The sequence below is a fragment of the Ischnura elegans genome, chromosome 13 (genome assembly GCF_921293095.1).
Source record: "Ischnura elegans chromosome 13, ioIscEleg1.1, whole genome shotgun sequence".
In the NCBI taxonomy this organism is placed as follows: domain Eukaryota; kingdom Metazoa; phylum Arthropoda; class Insecta; order Odonata; family Coenagrionidae; genus Ischnura; species Ischnura elegans.
The window spans coordinates 16683710-16704171 of NC_060258.1; the positions used below are offsets into that span (position 1 = coordinate 16683710).

Below are 20462 nucleotides of genomic sequence, written 5' to 3' on the forward strand. Positions count from 1 at the left end.
TTCTGTGGTCTTCCGAAGCAGTGACGCAGCGAGGGGGGCAGTTTTGGGGGATAAACCTCCCCCCCCTCAGAGCTCAGAGAAATTTTTAAGTTTAATCCATTTACTTAATTAGATTGTTATTACTAATAGAATAGTGTAATGATTAATTAAAAAATCCATCAGAAAGCCGTGAACCTCATCATTTAGAACCATTTAAAGTCTTTAAAATTCAGCAATTTACTGCTTATCCTGGTGATTATGCCATACCCCCACACACCATGGTATTAGTTGCACCTAAAACAGCCCCCCCCCCAGCCTTAATTCCCAGCTATGCCCATGGTAACGGCGATTCTTACCTGTGATTGCGATCACCGAGGAGAATCACTCATTAAAGTCAGCCATGATGTGTGGCGCTGATATTCCTGCTATTTTGTCCAATTCTTAAGAATGGGCTCTCCACAAAAGGAACGAATAAATAATTATTGAAAATTGGGCAAAATATTTTATTTGAGGGAATAGTTCTGATTCCGAGTTTAAATTACGATAATTAAGTAAATTTGATATGGTAAAGGAATTGATAAGGTGCAATCATTTAAATCCCTTTTGCGATTTTTTTAAACCTATTTTATATTCAAACCCCTATATAAAATATCCCTCAGAAACCCGTGAAACTCACCATTTAGAACTATTTATCTTAAAATTCCATCAATTGTGGGAAGATTTTCGGATGAGAAAGTAAAAGAAAGGTGCTATTTCTCACTTGTCCGACCGCACCTGGAATATGCAGCGATATCAAATGTTATCCGGTGCAGAAAGAATTAATCCGCGAACTGAATAAAATACAAAGGAAGGCTGCGCGGTTCGTCAAAAAAACTGCTACGGGCACACAGACAGCGTTACGCAGATGTTAAGCGAATTAGGCTGGGTGCCGCTGGAGACTCGGAGGCTGCACGCTAGGCTTAGATTGCTTGAACAATTGAGAAGGGATATCTTTAAAGAGCGACACGGATAACATAATATTAGAGCCACACTATATTTCCAGGTCCGACAGAAGCGATACATTAAGAGATATGTTTTGCCGAACGGATAGATATGCGAATTCGTTTTTCCCCCAAACCATAAAGGACTTTAATAAATGCTAATCCCAACTTCGTAGAATACTTCATTTTACATGCGTAGACGGCTGATGTCTTAACACCCCCTGCCACATGCCTTTTAAGTGGCTTGCAGGGTATTATGTAGATGTAGATGAATTTATTAATCTCGCACCTACCTCTTATCCTGGTGGGTATTCTATAATCTCACACACCCTGGTATTCGTTGCAGCTAAACCCCCCTTATTTCCTAGATGCACGCCTGTCTGCTGCAACTTCCATTTCTTCTTTCCAACATAATCCTTGGACCTTCTTGGATTTCAAGGCCTCTGTCTGCCCACCAAACTAAGCAAGCTTAGCAGTCTCATTGCCTAAATTCGTGGACCTATCCCACCGAGTGTTGCAGCGAAACAGTACTGACTATTATAAAGTCTGAAGCACACAATCATTTATAAGGGATTGAACGAACTACGGCCGTTAAACAGTTGAAAGAAAATTAATTCCCCAAGACCGTACTCTTTGATGGGCGGATGGGAGTGAGAGGTAATAATGCTAACATGGGGAGTGATGGACAAGATAAGACACTAACTGAAAATACAAACTTGAAACTAACACACGCACAAGCACTCACTCACTCAGGTTTGTGAAAAACATGCTACCGACAGTGACCCACTCACACAATAGAAAAAGACAAATGATAAAATAAATAAAACACGCTCTCACTCATGCACCTTGCGGGTTTGCTCCTCAAAGAGTACGGTCTTGGGGAATTAATTTTCTTTCAACACAATCATTTTCTCCGTCCCATTGACATTCAAAGACAAAAAAAGTGAACCCTTTACCTTCTGAATCACATGGTCACTCTACCATCCCTTTTTCCATTGCTTTCTGCATTCTATCTTTGAATTGAAAGCTAAACATGGCGTAACCATAAATATTGCATATAGACTCTTACGATCGAGACTTAACACGTCTAATTGACCCGATTTAAGGCAGAATTCCACATTCATGGCATTCGTTATTTTTGAAGTTTTCAAATTTCTTTCAGATTTGTTCCATTTGGTTAGAAAATAAATCGTGTAAAATATTTTGGCAATGGGATGCTAGGAAAACTGTCTGGTACCGCATGGCACTTAAAAGTTTTGAAATTTTGGTATTTGTGGGGTTTTTTATGCACATACATAATTGTAGATGATCTCGGATTATTCTATCACTTTTCATACATAGATGCAAATGGTGCAAACCGATTTTTGATTTTTTGATCGTATTCCACCAATTTTGAAAATCTGAAAAAAATTAGGAATATACTTTAAAGTAGGGATAACGAAATATATTTTTTTCGGCCTGTCTATTGTTTCCTAAAATTTTTATTTTAATTTTGAAAATTTCAAACTTGTGTACAAGTTTTGATTTCGGTCCAAAATTTTTGAAAAAAAAATCAAGATGGTAGAACGTAATAATATACACACTTTTAAGTCAAGAATATGATTTTAAAAAAATAAAAGCTGGAGATATGGTTAAAAAACTAATAATCGTGTTTCAATTTTTTCTGGGGTTATTTTCCATTGTTGAGGCCTGAAACTTTGGGGAAACACACAATTTTGGATGCACTTTAAGAGTAAAGCTTTTATTTTTCAAAATATCCGGGGCACTTTTCACCATCTTAACCTGCAAAGACCCTTTGTCATGTTCAAGGAGTTTGATAGGGACTTCAGCTACAGCCGCAACGCTGTTAGAGGTGTTGCGCTCTGATAGGCTGATTGAACGATACCAGCGAATGCTTCAGTGATGCAAAAAGGGACGTGTTGATTGATGGAATAAGGGATGGGATTTCCATTTCAGGAGCTTTTGCTGAAAATGGTTGCGTGAAATGATCATTTTTGCAAGGAACAAACCAAAAGGAAAAGAAATGATCATTTTTCAATGATCATCAAGGAACAAACAAAATTCAGTGAACACTGTGTTGTTGACAAACTAGTGAACTGGGATTTCTGAAACCAAATAATTTGTATATTATGAATACACTAATGGTGGGTAACGAATCGCAATCAATGTCTTAGATTCTTCAGTTGAGTAAATGAGAGAGGAGGCATGATTAAACAGGCAATGAAAGTCCCCAATCTTTTCTGCTTGGAATGTGTTTTATTGCTAGGACATGCCCCTTGCGTGGCGTTTGGCGTGGTCGTGCAGGCATCGCTTGAGCGTAAATCGCTCGTCGCAGTGCTCGCAGCGGAACCGTCTCTTCGACAGGTGGCTCCGCCTCATGTGGCGCTCCAGAATCTCCGTCAGCGGGAACGACTTCCCACACTGCCGACAGCCAAACTTCCCTCCGCGCAACCGGCTGTCGAACAAAGAGAGAGAGAGAGAGAGAGAGAAACATAATCAATATACAGTAAAACCTCTTTATGTCGTAATGGAGGGGACCAAAATTTGTGCACTTTGATGTATGGAGGTTCACTTTAGAGAGGTTTCAGTGATAGGCACCATTTTTTCATATCCTTCCGAAATGAAAGGCACTACTGTCTTTTAACCATTATATTTATATGTTTAAACAAACATGCATGCATTAGTGAACATATATTTATTACTTAATGATAACAGATAGCGAATGCTATTGAATGATTTTTAAATTTCAAAGTGCTATAGTGGCATACAGTAAAACCTCTTCAAATCGTAATGGAAGGGACCAAAATTTGGGCAATTTGATGTTTGGAGGTTCACTATAGAGAGGTTTCAGTGATAGGCACCAATTTTTCATATCCTTCGGAAATGAAAGGCACTGCTGTCTCTTAAACCATTATATTTATGTGTTTAAACAAACATGAATGTATTAGTGAACATATATTTATTATTAAATAATTACTGACAGCAAGTGCTACTTCATGATTTTTACCATGATTCAAGATAAAACAATGTGATCTCTCTAAATTCAAAAGTCAATTCAAATGATTGGTATATTTTGATACCTTTTTTCTTATTTACTGTTAGGTATGCTCTCATATTGAACAAAATGGCCACAACTAATGATTAACGTGAAAATTACAGCATATTAAAGGTATATAAGAAACAAATAATAAGGGTGAAACATTTATTGCTGAAAATGTCATCCCATGTATATAATCGTGGCTGCATTAATGGTCTCTAGTTGTCTCGGTACGATTTGCTGAGGCAGTTAGGCCGTCTCGGGGGTGTCTCCTTGGCATGATAAGTGGAGGTTTTATGAGATAAAGAGGTTCACTATAAATAGGTTTGCCTATAAATGTACATGTAAATCAGACGGGACCGTAGGGGTGGTATGAAGTATGGACGTTTATGCAATGTAAAGAGGTTCACTACATAGAGGTTTAACTGTACAATCATTTTATGGATCAATTTCAGGAAGTTCCATGCATTCATAATGAAAGTAACCTAGTCAAAACCCGTACTTTATCTACAACAAACTCAATACGGTCTGATGATGGTAATTAAGAAATAAATTGTTAAATAATGACTAATTTTTATTGTTTAAACAAGCCCTATTTGTTTATCATTGCTTCAAATGACTTGCAAGTTATGCCAGAATGTGAATAAATGAATTCTCTTCAAAATGAAACAATAACCACTGCTTTACTGCATTGTTCCTTAGTAATCAGCATTTACGTGATTTTTCATTTTTTTACTCTGAGGCCTGACTGTGCAATGTTCACAGGATGGTAACTTTATAACTGTTCAGTTCTGAGCTGAGATAAAGTGATCATTATTCATCACAAGGATACTGCTTTCATATGTATAACATTCAGAGAAATCAGTGATGGTCACCTGACATGATTTTGCACTATCTGCCTGATTTGAGATGAAATAGCCCAGGATTAATTATGTCTTAAAAGCAAATTACCTCAAGTGTCACCTCCAGGTATTGTTCAAATATTGCTCGGTGATAGGACACCCATTTGTTTGCTAGAGAAACCATAAAATGTTTGCCAAACATTGGCAATCATTTCATGGTTCAATTTCAGGGAGTTCCACACGTTCATAATCAAAATAGCCTCGCCGAAACCCACTTTATCTACAACAAACTTGATACGGTCTGACCATGGTATTAATTACACAGGCCAATAACAAATATTGTTTGAAAACTTTTTTCATTTTAATAGCTGATCTTTATAGATTTTCATGTGCCGAATCCAAACCTGGCCTTAGTGTTTTTGTATCACCCATAGTTTCCAAGTAATATATATTTAATATTTAGTCTAATATCCCTATACGGTACACAGGGAAATCAATGAAACACTGTGTTACGTCATAAAATTGTTTGTATTTACTGTTAAATTACTTACAGTAGTAATGTAGCATGATAATAAAGGGTTCACTTGTCAATTGGAATTGGTCTACATTTTCTTTCCCTTTTTTCCCTGAAGCTTCTTGTGTAGCTTTTTCTGCGATGAATCGCTTGCTGAACTTCTCGGTGAAGTACCAAGAGTAATCCCCCAGTTCATTAGACCGACTTTTTCAATTTTATTATAACTATAAAAAAGCTGTTAAATTCTAAAAATATTGCTTAATTTAACTTTACTGTTAAAAATATTGCTTTATTAATTTAACTGTAAAATGTGAATAAATGCAACTTTTTAAGCACCACATTTGGGTTCAGCAACATAAAATAACATAAGAATAAGGTACTTTCAGTTAAAAAGTTTTTTCATCGTTGGTCTGTGTTATGACTTAGAAGGGAATTTCCTTGTGTGTCACCACAAAATCCCATTCAAATTTTGCTAGGTGATAGGAAATATATGTGCAGTCTACGTTTCAGCCGCTGATGCTGAAAAACTTTTCAAGACATCAGCAACGGAAAGTAAAATTTTCGCACAATTTGTGCATTGCAGGTGACTCCGTAAAAGTTATCACCGTGGCTAGTCCCAGTATACTTGAATATGACGGAAAGTACCATAGAAGCACCTGAATTTCTGCAACCCACAGCAAAACAGAACACCATCAGTGCTCCTAGCAACGGAGTATGAGGACCTAACTGTTGCGCTGCGGGTTGCATAAAGGTAGGCTTTTTTTCTTGTACTTCCACTCGCTAATACAGTAGAACTTGTTTAGTACGTTTCTGAAGGGACTACAAAAAATGAACGTAATAACCAGGAAAACGTGCTAACAAGGAAAGTAAATAATAGCAGTCGGGGTAATTGCAATCTGCGGAAAAGTCGTCATAATTACAATTACTATCGGTAGTTCTCGTAGGATCGTCTTCCTGAACTCACTTCACCTTTAAAATCAAGAAAATGAGCGCTACTTTGAAAAACAATACCATGTGTATTAAAATTTCATTTCCCGAAGACAATTACATGAAAACGGCGTCTATCTCCCGTGATTTATCCAATAAATATTTATAGAAAGAAGATGAATAAAGCTAAGTCATTTCTTCTTTCTCAAAGCGTACTCGGAGAATATAACAACAACCCTGAGTATGTCAACGGATTGTTTTTAAACATCATAAAAATTGGACTAAATTATATTAACCATAAATTACGGCAACAGCCGTACACATTCGCGCTTCTGGAATAAAGGCATATAGATTGTTATATCGATCGACATATCGAATAATACCACGCAAGATTGTTAGATTACGACGTAATTACAAGAAGATTTTATATTATATGTACAGTTGAAATTTACTTTAAAAATTTGTCTAATGTCATCCGCTTTCATGCCGAGATCAAGTATTTTTAAGCTAAGCTTTGCGTGGAGATCCAGAGCATCGTCTGCTCCCACAGCAGTAGTCAAGTAAATACGCACGTACTCCATAGCCTTGACGTCGCATTTATGGAGTACATGCAGTACTGCTTTAGATAAAGTAGGAATTGGATAAGACTCATTTCTTCATCATGATAACTCGTGCAATAGCAACAATTGCCCACTCGCGAAATTTGTGTGCAGTGGGCACTCCAGAGGCAACAGAAGGTGAGGAGCTCGGGGTGGGGAAAATCGGGGATTCTCATCAGGTAGTAAGGCCATCTCGGGGTTATCTCCTTGCTTTGATAAGTGGAGGTTTTATGAGATAATGAGGTTTGCCTATAAATTTACATGTAAATCTGATGGGACTGTAGGGGTAGTATGAAGTATGGAAGTTTATGATGTAAAGAGGTTCACTACATAGAGGTTTTACTGTATATGTAAATTTGTAAATTATTCCTGTGTCTGTTCAAATCCAACTTGCCGAAAGTCAGTGCCTTAACTTAGCAGCGCTCGTTCTGCCGCCCCTGAAAGTACCGTTATTCCCAAGGCTGCCAACGCCGATTGGCCGGATGGAGGGAAAAAGGGAAGGGGATGGAGGGGAATGGAGAGGTGGAAGGGGCAGCGCTTCTCATTGGCTAGTTTTTTATTTTCCACCCAGCTGCCATCAGTTCGGAAAAATGGTATAGCAGCGAAAGGGTTAAGGTTTTATGATGTAATTCACGGCTTTTTCAAGGTTTTTTTTTTCACGGAAGATGAAATTCATGGCTTCTTCCAGATTTTAAGGTTTTCACTGTTGAGTACTGTGCTTACCTGCTATCCTTCATCACGAGAATGTCCACGTTGAACTCCCGCCTTTCGCTCTCCTCCCCACTTGCCGAGTTTAACTTGAGACTTGATTGAGAGTCTCGACTGTTGGCGACCCCCTCGCCAAACGCCTTCACGCAAACGGCACACAGGGCCCTGGCGGCGGATCGAGGTTTCCCGTTCTGCAGCGCAGAGGCTGCCTTCAGCACCACGCCACAGCGAGCACACTGCTCCGTTCGGCTCATCGTCGCCGCGTGTACCACAAGGTGCTTGTCCAGGTCTTGCTGCTTTTTAAACCTGCAAATGGAGTTCAATTTCAGTGGAGAAGAATATTAGAGATCATTTATCTCATGCACTCACCATCAATTGATCTTTGTCCCTCGAGTAATACTCCACATTCCGACCAAAGGCAATTTTAATGGGTGATTATTGAGAGATGCTTCCCTGAGCTCTATGCCTCATGCATGTATTGGTAATCTCAGACGATGTAAAACTCCTATCTACTTGTATAGAAACTAGGTCCCTGTGACTTCACGTGGAGTGGCAACACATGGGCGCCAATCTGTCCTTTTTCAAATGAGGTTAAAATTGACCATTGCCTAAGTCGTCTAAACTGGGATTTCTTAAACCAAATAATTTGTATATTATGAATACACTAATGGTGGGTGAGGAATCGCAATTAATGCATTTCGTTTTCTTTTGATGAAGGAAACTACCCTATTGGCCTCACCCACCTCTTGTTGCACAGGCGACACTCATACAGCAGTCGGTTTTTGCGCAATGGGCCCTTGCGCTGCACCTTGGCCAGATGGTCAGCCAACCACCGTCTTCCCTCGTCCCCCATCACCCCTGTGTTCAGTTCTCGACGGATCACCAACTCGGGGCCAATCGCAGGCTCCTCCACACTAGCCGTCAGCCGGTCAGCTGTCGCACACAACACCTGACACAATGGAAAGAGGCATTGGAAACATTAAGTAATAGAGGCAACAAATTAAAAATGTTTTCTATACAGATGATTTCTAAACACAGTAGAAGATTGAAAAGATGCCCCTTAGCGAAAAAACTGTTAAAAAACTATTTAAAAAAACTGTTGAAAATTTCAAAAATTAATTGGGACAATTGTTGAATCCAACAGTAACTGTAGAAAATTCAACAGTAACTGTTGAAACTCAACAATAACCGTAGAAAATCCAACGGTGACTGTTAAAATCCAACAATAACCGTAGAAAATCCAACAGTAACAGTTAAAATCCAACAGTAACTGCTAAAATCCAACAGTTTTTTCCCTAAGGGGCAGTCATTCACTAGGCAACACCGTGGAAGCCGTCACACCAATTTGGATAACATTGAATGGAAACTTGAAAATGTACGTGGTGGAACGAGTCATTTATTGCACTCCCGTGTCTTAATTTTTGAATTTTTATTGAAACAAAAAATAAATCAAGATTCAGAATAAAATCTCCTTTAAAATGACGTATTATTCATTATTGTGGCACGCACTGAAGTCCAGATATAAATTTGCAAAGTACAGCGGCACATCATTTTGATGCCGACAGTAGGCAACAAATTTAAACTTTTTTCCTGCAGCTGATTTCTAAATGCATTAACAACATTGATTAAAAGCAGTCATTCTCTGGGCAACACCGTGGAAGCCTTCACACCGATTTGGATAACACTGAATCGAAACTTGAAGCTTGTACGTGGTGGAAGGGCTCCGTATTATCATTAACAGACACTTTGTTAGTTCCACAATATATTTTTAAAGTTTCTATTTTCTGCACTTGATAATGGTGTAAAAACCAAAACTGGTCAACAAATAGAAATTTTTTAAATATGTATACACCATATACTCCCGATTCTTATTCTTCTTCCTTCCAGGATTAGGCTGCTAATCTGTGTTTATAGTCTTGTAGCTTGACAGTGACTGCCTGGACACCCAGTTCATCTCTAATTTGGATGTTTCTCATTTTATCCAATCTTGTGCAGCCTTTTACTGATCTTAAAAATTTCATTTCCGATTATTCTATCTGCGATGAGTAAAAACGAACAAAACTTTGTTTAAATCCACCAATTTCCAATCCACCAAAAAAAATTGGTGGACTTAAACAAAGTTTTGTTCGTTTCTACTCATTGAAATGAACTACCACAAAGTTGGGCCTGTAACTATAGAGATTCTATCTGCCTTGATTCATTCTGTTTTGGTACCCAACATTCTGATCCGTAGGGTACAGTAGGGACTGCCATCACTCTGTAAAATTTTATTTGTGTTTCTCTTCTTGTTTTGTTTTTTTTAGAGTTCTTCTAACTGTGCCACATATTCTCTGGAAAGTGTTGACCTCATTTAAAATATTTCTTAATATTTCTGTAACTGGTAAGCTTCACAGAGAGCCTCGGAATAGGTTAGGATCCAATATTCCCGATTATCAGGGCTAATAATGGGGAATGAATATGTAATCAGAAAACACGAATAATCCAAATTTTCACTTTAATTTCACGTATTTTTACAGTCTTTATATCAACTCACCAACCTGTCTGTTTGTCTGGTACAAATCTTGTAACTCAAATTTGACTCACTTCCTGTGAAGCAAAAACGCTGAAATTTTGCACACTTCTTCATTTCCGATGACAATACATGAAAATATAACTTTTTCTCTCCAACCCCCCTTTAACCACCCCCCAGTCAACCCCCCCCAAAACATGTTTTTGATCTAAGAAGTTCCAAATGGTCGATTTTCGTGTTTCGTGGCATTTTAAACATAGGGGTAGGCATTTAAAAGCATAGGGGTGGCATCTTGAAACATAGGGGGCTTACCATTCACTGAAAATTTAATAAATATAGTGACTTTTTTAATACGTCACTTTTGGTTTTTCGGGGTCACTGAGTTTTTTTGCTTTGTGTCATATATAAACGTTGCTCATCCCCTGTAATCTAAATATAAAGGCTGGTTTTTAAAAAAATTTTTTTTATAAGAGCTTATTCATAATTCAAGTAAATCAAATATTATTCATGCACATCGTCTGTTATTTTAGATTGATTTCCGGAATCATTAAGAGATTTCTTTTCCCAACCGCGATCTTTTTAGTGGTGAAATCATAATTGAACTCTCATTCACACTGTCTGTATCATGCCTGGTTTCTGGAAACCACACATCCGTGGCGGCAAGATCACAGATTCAGAAAATCTGTTTGCACGAATGCTTAAAACAGCTGTGTGACGTCGGAAACTACACTGTCAGGCACCACGCTGAGTGGTCGCGCCTCTCGCACGTTTCCCAGCATGCAACTGCTGCGTTGCGTGGTTCCAAGATCCCTGAATGGGATCACACATCCTTATATTTATATAACATGAACATGGAGCTTACGTGAAAGTAATGGCCAACCGATCACCCCATCACACTACAGTGGTTACACGAAATCCTGACTTATGGCAATCCTTCTGCGCAAGAGTCGAATCCTTCGCCGGCCTCGGTGGCGTCGGGGTAAAGTCCCCAGCTGCTAACCTAGAGGTCGCGGGTTCGAATCCCGCCTGGGTGGGTTGATCACCATCCAGGGCATGGATGTTTGTGATTGTCCATCAAGTTAATTGGAAGAGAGGACAACAATGTCCTAAATTCGCTTGAGAAAATAAGACAAAATAATAATAATAAGAGTGTGCCTGGATATGATTGATGCTGTCTCTACTTCTGCTTCCCTAACGGCCTCACCACGGGCAAAATCCACTTCAAAACACGCGACACCATATGATTTCCAGTGCCTGAACGCTCTCCCCTCTACCACGAGACCTTCCCAACTCCTTCCCATTACATGGATCACCAAGTGTCCTAACAGAGCGCCCTCATTGGACATTGGGCGGACAGGATAAGGGTATAGGAGGCGGTGCCCGAGACCGTGGAAGGCAGTTGCGGTTGAGGCGGCCTAGGGGTCATAATCTGAGCGAGTACATCTTCAGGCATTCTACCCCTCTTGGAGCTGACGATTATTCCCCTCACCCAACCGGATCCGCTCTTGCACCCTCCCCTATCGCCAGGAGCGTACACGCCATCCCAGGGGGTCCCCTCCCCGGACACCGCCGCACTCGGGAGCCACCCGCCTAAGGTCATCGCCCGCAGAGGCAGACAGAGCACGTGGCCCATGACCCCACCATAGCCCTTGGAACATGGGGGTGCCGCCAATGCCGGAACCCCCGCCAGAGCTGTCGTGGATCCACGGAGATTCCCAGAGAGGCAATTCTGGACAGTGCCGGACCCCAGCCCCACGGAAGCAGTAGCCACGGACTTCACCCGCCCTTGCAGGCCCCCCCTCCTGTAACTTTCTGAAACCAATAAACGCACCCCCTGGGTGTTTTAAAATTCCCATCCCTGCCTTTCTTTACTCCACGCCATGATTACCCGATCCCAGGGCTCCCTCAGAACCGAGAATGTCGCTGGAGCCACGACAACGGCATAAATATGTCCGAGTGCGACGACATCTCCGGATCCTTTGGCCTGTATTCAACCGAATGCAAGGCCACGGCAATAATTGCACATTTGCCATATGAACTTTACAAATATAGATTGTAGACAACATTTCTCTCAATTTGAAATTGTTAGCCATTGAAAAAATCTTATAAAATTAATCTTGAGTTTTTTTTCTCGCCGCCGATCGTCGCCCGCATGCTAGAGCAGACGCCCAAGTAAACTTGAAGCATTCCTAATCAGAAAGTGAATAAAACAATTCCCTTTCACGTAGAGGATTCTGGCGGAAAGTTATAAGGCTGGCATAGCATTAAAATGCAAATATCCAGGTGCTTTTGCGTCCGATTAATTTTTAAAAAGTAGATTGCGGAAGATGTCAAAGAAGTGTAAAACTCAGGCATGGATATATAAGCCGCAAAACGGATAAATTGCTGATGGATAACACTGTTCTGGAAAAAAATAGTTAAAAAAATGTTCGGCTACAATTTAGGGTGTTACTGGCTGATTTTGGGTCGCTGAATCCGAAAATTACCTCCGTTTTTTTCTATCGCCCTCCATTTTTACGAGCAACCCCTAAATTGGGGGGGAAAACCACCCCTTATCTAAACTTATCGCTTTTCAATGGACTTTTACTGATGTTATCTGCTTCTGATTACAAAAATTGACGTTTTGAGGCTATCAGGGTCAAGAGAGAGACAAACTTAACTGGGGTTGGAAAGATTTAGGGGGTGACAATTGAAAAAAAAAACTTTAAAAAACATTAAAATAACCGTTTTTTGTCGTTTTTTATGACATATGATGTGGTCGCTAATGGAAAAGTTTTTAAGGGATGAATACAATGTTCACCCCTATTTTGTAAAGGATTATAATAACATAAAATATAAGAGGGGAAGAAGGGTATACGAGTAGTATAGGAGGGGGTCTAAGAGGTGGTATTATAATTAGTGATGGGTCGATTCCAAAATTTTATCGATTCCGATCCCGATTCCGATTCTGACATTTCGATTCCGATTCTACCGATACCGATTCCATCGATTCTGATGCCATAGGCTCCAAGAAAAATATCACTTAATTCCAGGCAACAAGAAAACCACTTTAAAAAATATTACTCTGTGAAAGAGTCAGTTGACAAAAGCATCTTTCAAATAATTACTATGTAATTAAAATATAATAGCTAAATTTCAAAACAGAATATACCTGAGTACAGAAATTTTCATAGCTGTAATAAAAATTACATACTACGTATATGAATCTATGTAATATTTGGCCCTTTCAAATTCTCAAGCAGAAAAACCAATTATTCTACATGCTCAGCCAGCAGGTTTTGACGTCTCCATGTTAGAGTATTACTGCCTGCGGAAAATTGCCTTTTGCTACACATGTGTGTTACTGGGCATGTACTTTCCCACCAAAATTGCAAGATTTCGGAGACTTTGGAATTTTTATTAAAAATTATATCAACGATTTTTTGGATCTTGAATCTTCATGGAATTCAAGTGGTCGAAGCGAACAACTATAGAACTAAACTTTAGTTTTGTAGAGCCAAAAAAAATGCTATTCTTCTCACGTCATTTAATCAACCTTAAAATCTCTTGCTTTTTTTAAGTTCAAGAAAGAAACTAAACGCTACAAATGAATATCACATCGGACGGTCGCAGTAATAAAAAAGGCTACAAGAGCCTTGTGGTGTGAAAACTCCCCCTACCGCGCGACTCACCTCGGCGAAGGTGGAAAGGGAAAAAGGGTATCGGTTGTTGCCTTTCACGGAAATAGTTCTTTTTTCTCTCTCTTAAGCATGCTGACTTAATCTCTTCACTTTACTTCAATACCCGAGGCATATTTCTTATGCGTGGGATGGTTCCAAAAAATATCCAATCCTTAGTATTTTCACTCGAGTAATGCGCTAAATGGTCAAGTCGATCTATACATAATCCTTTTTAACATCCTCAGTTTAGTGTTTTAAGTCAATGAAGACGATTATCTATGCTTTAAATGACGATTTTCAAGACTAATGTTTTAAAAAACTTGAAAAATCGGCCTGTTACCGAGCCTTAAAGTTCCGCAGCGTGTAGCTCAGCCTTGACGCGCGATTGAAAAATCGCTCTTATTTCCTTCGTCGCAAACTTTTTTTTCAAGATTTCTTATTAGTACTCTTTAGAAATCTCTACTTTATATTGCGGTTCAAATTTTCCGAGTTATATTTTTCGTAAACGAAAGATAATGTCTACTTTATGTCAAATTTCACGTGAAAAACGGGTCGGCCATTTTGCGTTGTAAAACCCGACAGATGAGAGCCAAAATCTTCGAAAGTCATTGAAAGTATAGGCAAAGCGCCAGATCAAAGGAATATTGCGTTTTTTATTTCATAAAACTCACACCAACGCAAAACCACTTGGATAAATTCAAAGATTTTTTGAGGAAAAACGATATCTCGCGTGGCATTGAAAAATTGGTCATGCTTGGGCCTCTGTATCTCACTAAAGGTTCGTATTTATGTGAAATGGCATATAAAGCAATATTTGGTAATGATTTATGAGTATTTACGCCGAGTTTCAAGTCTCTATCCCCAAAAAGGTCATTTTGGACTTTATTCCAGCTTTTTCCAATTTCAGACTAGTGTGCGCCGGGTAGGAAGACGATCGGCCGCTGCGGCTGGCATAAAGGTATTCGGCGCCCACGTCGACAACTATAGTGTATTCGGCAAGCTGAAACTACCAGGCCAAGGCATTAGAATGACTTATCGGCTTTAAAAACTGCATTATTACATGAGTTTCATGATAGCGCTTCCTGTCGCCAGATTGCTGGACCTACTAGCCTCGAAAGCACTGTAACCTTAACTACTCGACTCGAAATGCTTCGTAATGCGACTCGAAACGCTCGAGTCGAGTACCAACTACTCGATTGACTTGAATTTTCGAGTACTCGCACATCCCAAGAAGATATGTGTTTTGTTATTACGATTACGTGGCGCGAAAATTCAAATGACAGTTGGAAACGCGGTCGTTTATTTTGTTGTTTGAAGTACTACTGGAATCGGAATCGATTTTTCGCCTTGGCAAGTACTCGTTTTCGATTCCGGTTCTTGGCCGAGAATCGAGGAATCGAAGAATCGAGGAATCGAACCGACCCATCACTAATTATAATCGGAAGTCTGCTGTATTGTGGAAGTAACAAAGTTTTCTTGGAATTACACTATTACTTCTCTATCACTATTAATAACACTTCTTTTTTAAAAAGCGCGACCCGGGTTTAGAAGAATTATTATTACCTTCAGGTGAAAATTATGATTTGATTATCTTATTATCGTTACCTAGTTATCTGATGACTTTTAAAACGGATTCCAGAATAGGGGAAAAGGATGGGTAAAGACATTCATTCATAAGAGTACTGTCCTGGCTTTCAATAATTTTGAACTGCTCTCTCAAGTCCAATTCACGACGGTCTTTGCATAATTTTAAATTTTTCACTAAGTATAAGTGCTCCAGCACACAAATTAGCCCATACCTTGCCTCAACTTATCTCGCAGCACTCTGCATTCAAATAGTGCGAAAAATCCACATAGGAAAAATCATTCGCCTTGACCGGGATTCGAACCCAGATCCCTCAATTTCCGGCTGAGTGCTTTAGCCAGTTAAGCTACCAAGGCGTCATTCTCACCTGTGGAAATTCCCCCCGCAATTGCAGGTGACTCCGTAAAAGCTATCACCGTGGCTAGTCCCGGTATCCTAAATAAGTCTAGAGTGAACACATCTTCGCGTTCAAAGTTCAGGCTTTGCTCTCCGGCTGTGGCGCCATGCGCACGACCTGGACTACTAGTCGCATAATATGCTCAGCTGTCCATACCACCTTGTCCGGCATAGTCCACAAATTTCCACAGGGGGAATGACGCTTCGGTGGCGTAAATGGCTAAAGCACTCGGCCGGAAATCGAGGGATCCGGGTTCGAATCCCGGTCAAGGCGAATGATTTTTCTTCTGTGGATTTTTCGCACAATTTGTGCATTGCGGGTGACTCCGTAAAAGTTATCACCACGGCTAGTCCCAGTATACTTAAATAACTCTGCATTCAAGTCTAAGCGCAGTATCAAAAACTCGCTTGATCTTGCGGACAAAATTAAAGACGTCATACCTCCAAAGAACTCAAGACTAGTATCTTTTGATATCATCAAACTTTTCACACATATGATGGAATAGCACATACTTATGTAGTAATGAGTTAGTGAATTTAGTAACAAAGTGTCTGTTTTTGATAATTTGGATAACATTATACGTCTGCTACTTATCCAAGTCTCAATAAGCCAAGATGCGAGTACATGCAGTCATAATTTACAACAATGAATATTGGTCCAGAGGGTTAATTGACGAGTGAAGCAGAGACGGACCTCAGGGTGGGCCAGGTCCCTTGTCGCCGTCAGGAGATCCGTTAAGTCCTCCTCGATGGATGAGCACTGCCTCTTCACACCACACATGCCGCTCTGCTCAATAACCTGCAAGGACAAAGCAAGATACATACAGTAAAACCTCTATGTAGTGAACCTCTTTATCTAGTAAAACCTGGCGGAGCGGAAGATTTAGGAAATGCCATGAGGGATATAATAAGACAAAATAGGAAGACCCAATGGCTTGAAATTCAAAATAACAAACTTCATGAAATTAAGCCTGTAATAACTGCGTGGCAGACCTCTGTAAGAAATGTCCGCAGGGAGGAAGTGGTTTAAGCACGCTTAAGAATTGGCCACTGCTTATTAACCCAGTCATACCTCTTAACCGAAGAGAGAATACAGCCCCAATGCTTAAACTGCGATTGTCCACTAACAGTACGACATATCCTGACGGACTGCGCAAGATATCGGACTGCACGGACGAATCATAAGCTCGGAGATAACCTAGCTGAGGTACTAGGAGACAGTCCCGTAAACATTTCCCGACTGATAGGAGTCCTACACTCAACTCGACTTTTCAATAAAATATAAATGATACCTCTTTTAAATTATTGACACGTTAATTTCAGAACGGGCCTAATCCCCTTTATCAATTCCAGTCAGTGAGTGGTGCAAAATGGCCTTAGCCGCCGACGCACCCTCTAAAAGAAACACTACTACTACTTTAGTTAAACCTCCATACATCATACCACCCCTACGGTCCCGTCAGATTTACATGTAAACTTATAGGCAACAATCTTTGTAGTGAACCTCTTTATCTCGTAAAACCTCCACTTATCATACCAAGGAGACACCCCCGAGACAGCCTAAAGGCCATTTTACACGGTACATGGAATTGCGAAATCTGACGTACGTGCGAAGGCGCAATCAAAATTGCGTTGTGTGAAAGCGTAGAATTGCTAGAACACATGCGAGAATGCGTGGATGCGAGACGGCGAAATAGCCCCTGTTCTAATTTCGTTCATGCATTCGCCCAATTCCACGCCATTTTAGAAATTAATGCAGCTCTAACCTGCGCAATTCCGTGCCCCGTGTAAAACGGCCTTAACAACCTCTGCAAATCGTACCGAGACAACTAGAGACCATTAGTGCAGCCGCGATTACATACATGGAATGACATTTTCAGCGATAAATGTTTCACCTGTATTTTTTTTTCTCATACACCTTTAATATGCTGCCATTTCCACGTTAATCATTAGTGGTGGCCATTTTGTTCCATACGAGAGCATACTAACAGTGAAAAAGAAAAAAGATATCCGGCAAAATAGCCCCTGTTCTAATTTCGTTCATGCATTCGCGCAATTCCACGCCATTTTAGAAATTAATGCAGCTCTACCCTACGCAATTCCGTGCCCCGTGTAATACGGCCTTAACACTTTGCATGCCATGGACGTAATATTACGTCCTGCTAATCCTTCTGAGGATTGCCATGGACGTAATATTACGTCTTTCCATTTAATTGGCTTTGTATGCGTGAAGCCGTAATATTTCGCCCGTGGTACTTTTCCAGTGTACTGCTTAGGGGTTCAGTTTTTCCAAACATCAACTGCTCGATGGAAAAAGAGTTCACTTTATGTCTTGATGACGAAAAGTCCTCTTTAGCTACCGGCATCCTCATCTTAGGCCAATTTGTGTGAAAATTCTTTTGCGGAAAGAACCGTTCGTTGAGGGTGCATTGACCCTTTTTGTCATCCAGGTTTTATAATGCTTTGCTTGGAACAATGCTTTTTTATGATTTCCATGCTTTAAATAGTTCAAATTGAGCGTATTAAAAAAATTATTATGTATGTTATGGCGGTACATCATACGTTGCAACTTTTTTATTTTTCAACAACAGTAGGTTTTCATTGTTTAATTATATACTTAAAAATTAGTAATAAATGTTATTCAACTCATTTATAAAGAAGAGAAAAGTCCATTTTTATTGAAATGCACATTGACATAAATATATTTTTGATGCTGATGTTTTAAAAAATGTACGAATATAGTAAAAATGGCTGCATTTTTCAGTAGGGCTTTAAAATTAGCAGCCAACACTCAAAGTGTTAAGAGAGGACAATGTTGTCCTAAATTCGCTTGAAACATAAAGACGAAATAAAATAAATAAAGACTTACCTCTGGGGCGTTATTCGGAACCCCAACGTCTATCTCTCCGTTGCTTGGATCAAAGCTGATCAGCTGGACAAAATCCGTTGGGCATATTCCTGGGTCCACATTGGCCACCTCCTGCCAATAAAGCACACAAACAAGAAGAGTAACATGTAACTACGGGCGTCGATCAACATCCAAGACTTTGCTCAACACGATTGAACCTCCCTTAGTCCAAGGAATCTTTTTCTGCTTCATCGCACCAATAAAACCAACAGCTATGAAGTGTTTCAGAGATTCCTGATGGGTTATGCTCATGGTGTGTTTTAATGTAATTTCCATCATAGGTTTTAGTTTCAATGAGTAACATACACTTAACCCTTAACCGGTGACGTTCGGTCTGAGAGACCGCTGCTTTTCTAAAATTATGAATAATTTCAAAATTAAGATTTCAAAATATATATAATTCTCGTTAGCTTCATATTTTTGCATAACAAGGACATCCCACTCTTAAAAATTAATGTTCCTTTTATTAAATTTTGTAAATTTGAATTTCAATTCGATTAGCGGTCTGTGAGACCGTACGTCACTAGCATAAGAAAGCATTAAGAAAGGAATAAGCTGGATAAATTTCATAGCTACTTACTACTTAGCCTTCCTACTTTAACATTTAAGGTTTTTTTTTTATCTGGCGACATATTGATGCATAAATAGAATAATTATAACTCAAGTGTTTTGGACATCAGTTTTTTGAGCCTGCTTCAAATCACAATTTTTAATTTTATTGCAGTCTCCAAGATCGTCTGGCACGTCACTGGTAGTGTAACAAATATTTCACGTCACTGGTTAAGGGTTAAGACCATTTTACACGGGGCACGGAATTGCACAGGTTAGAGCTGCATTAATTTCTAAAATGGCGTGGAATTGCGCGAATGCATGAATGAAATTAAAACGAGCTATTTAGCCGTCTCACGTCCACGCATTCTCGCATGTGTTCTAGCAATTCACTGCTTTACACGACGCAATTTTGACTGTGCCTTCGCACGTACGTCAGATTGAGCAATTCCGTGTACCGTGTAAAACGGCCTTTACAGTCAGTCAACTCTGTGTAAAGCCTGAATCACACGATCATTTTTTTTTTGTCACGAAAGTGATCACTATCGCGAGCACTGCGCAAAATGATCGTCGGCGGCAATTGTTTTCCGCGATGGCGATCGCGATGTGGATTCCCATCGCTATTTTTCATCACTCGTCCGGTCGCTTTTTCCGTCGCTAAAACCGTCACTAAAACCCATATCAGCCAATCAGATAGCATGACCGTATGGTGTGATTGCAGCGCCACGTTTGACAAATGTGGGAACGGCATAAATAAACAAACACGCTATATAATTTCGTGATGCGGGTCCTATGACAACGAGCTGTGATATTGGAAATGATGCGAAAAGCGACGGCGGGAGTGACCGTGTGATTCAGAAAAATGATCACAAGAGCGATTGCCTTTCGCGACGGGAAAAGTGATCTCGATAGTGATTACTTTCGTGACGAAAAAAAATGATCGTGTGATTCAGGCTTAACACAGCTTATTCTACAGTGTTGAATTTTTAAAGTGCAGTTGAGGACTTCAAATTCGGAGTCCAGAAACCTGGAAAACCACAAATCCAGAAAGTTTGAAAATTCCTCTGCGTAGTGTTATCTGTTGCTCCACCCTCTGAGCTTTGTTCTGGGACGAGTTGGAAGTAAGCACATGTTATTAACACACGCTAACAATTTCTAGGCAGGGGCACGTAGGGATATCAAATATTGAGCAAAAGACCCTGAACGCATTTATAAACTAATTAATAAACAAAATATAGAAGCATATGCACAGATTTACTGTACGACTAAG

The 20462-nt window shown here is 39.8% G+C and overlaps 1 protein-coding gene across 1 annotated transcript in view; it reads right to left on the reverse strand.

The window, feature by feature from the left end:
- Positions 1–3193: 3193 nt before the first annotated feature.
- LOC124170199 overlaps positions 3194–20462 on the reverse strand; it is a 44327-nt gene continuing 27058 nt past the window's right edge. The window contains exons 4-8 of the mRNA XM_046548896.1: positions 18605–18715; positions 16430–16534; positions 8330–8535; positions 7602–7892; positions 3194–3414 (exon numbers count right to left, since the gene is read on the reverse strand). Coding sequence (XP_046404852.1) covers positions 3222–3414; positions 7602–7892; positions 8330–8535; positions 16430–16534; positions 18605–18715 — 906 coding nt within the window. The 3' untranslated portion in view covers positions 3194–3221. The remainder of the gene's footprint in view (positions 3415–7601; positions 7893–8329; positions 8536–16429; positions 16535–18604; positions 18716–20462) is intronic.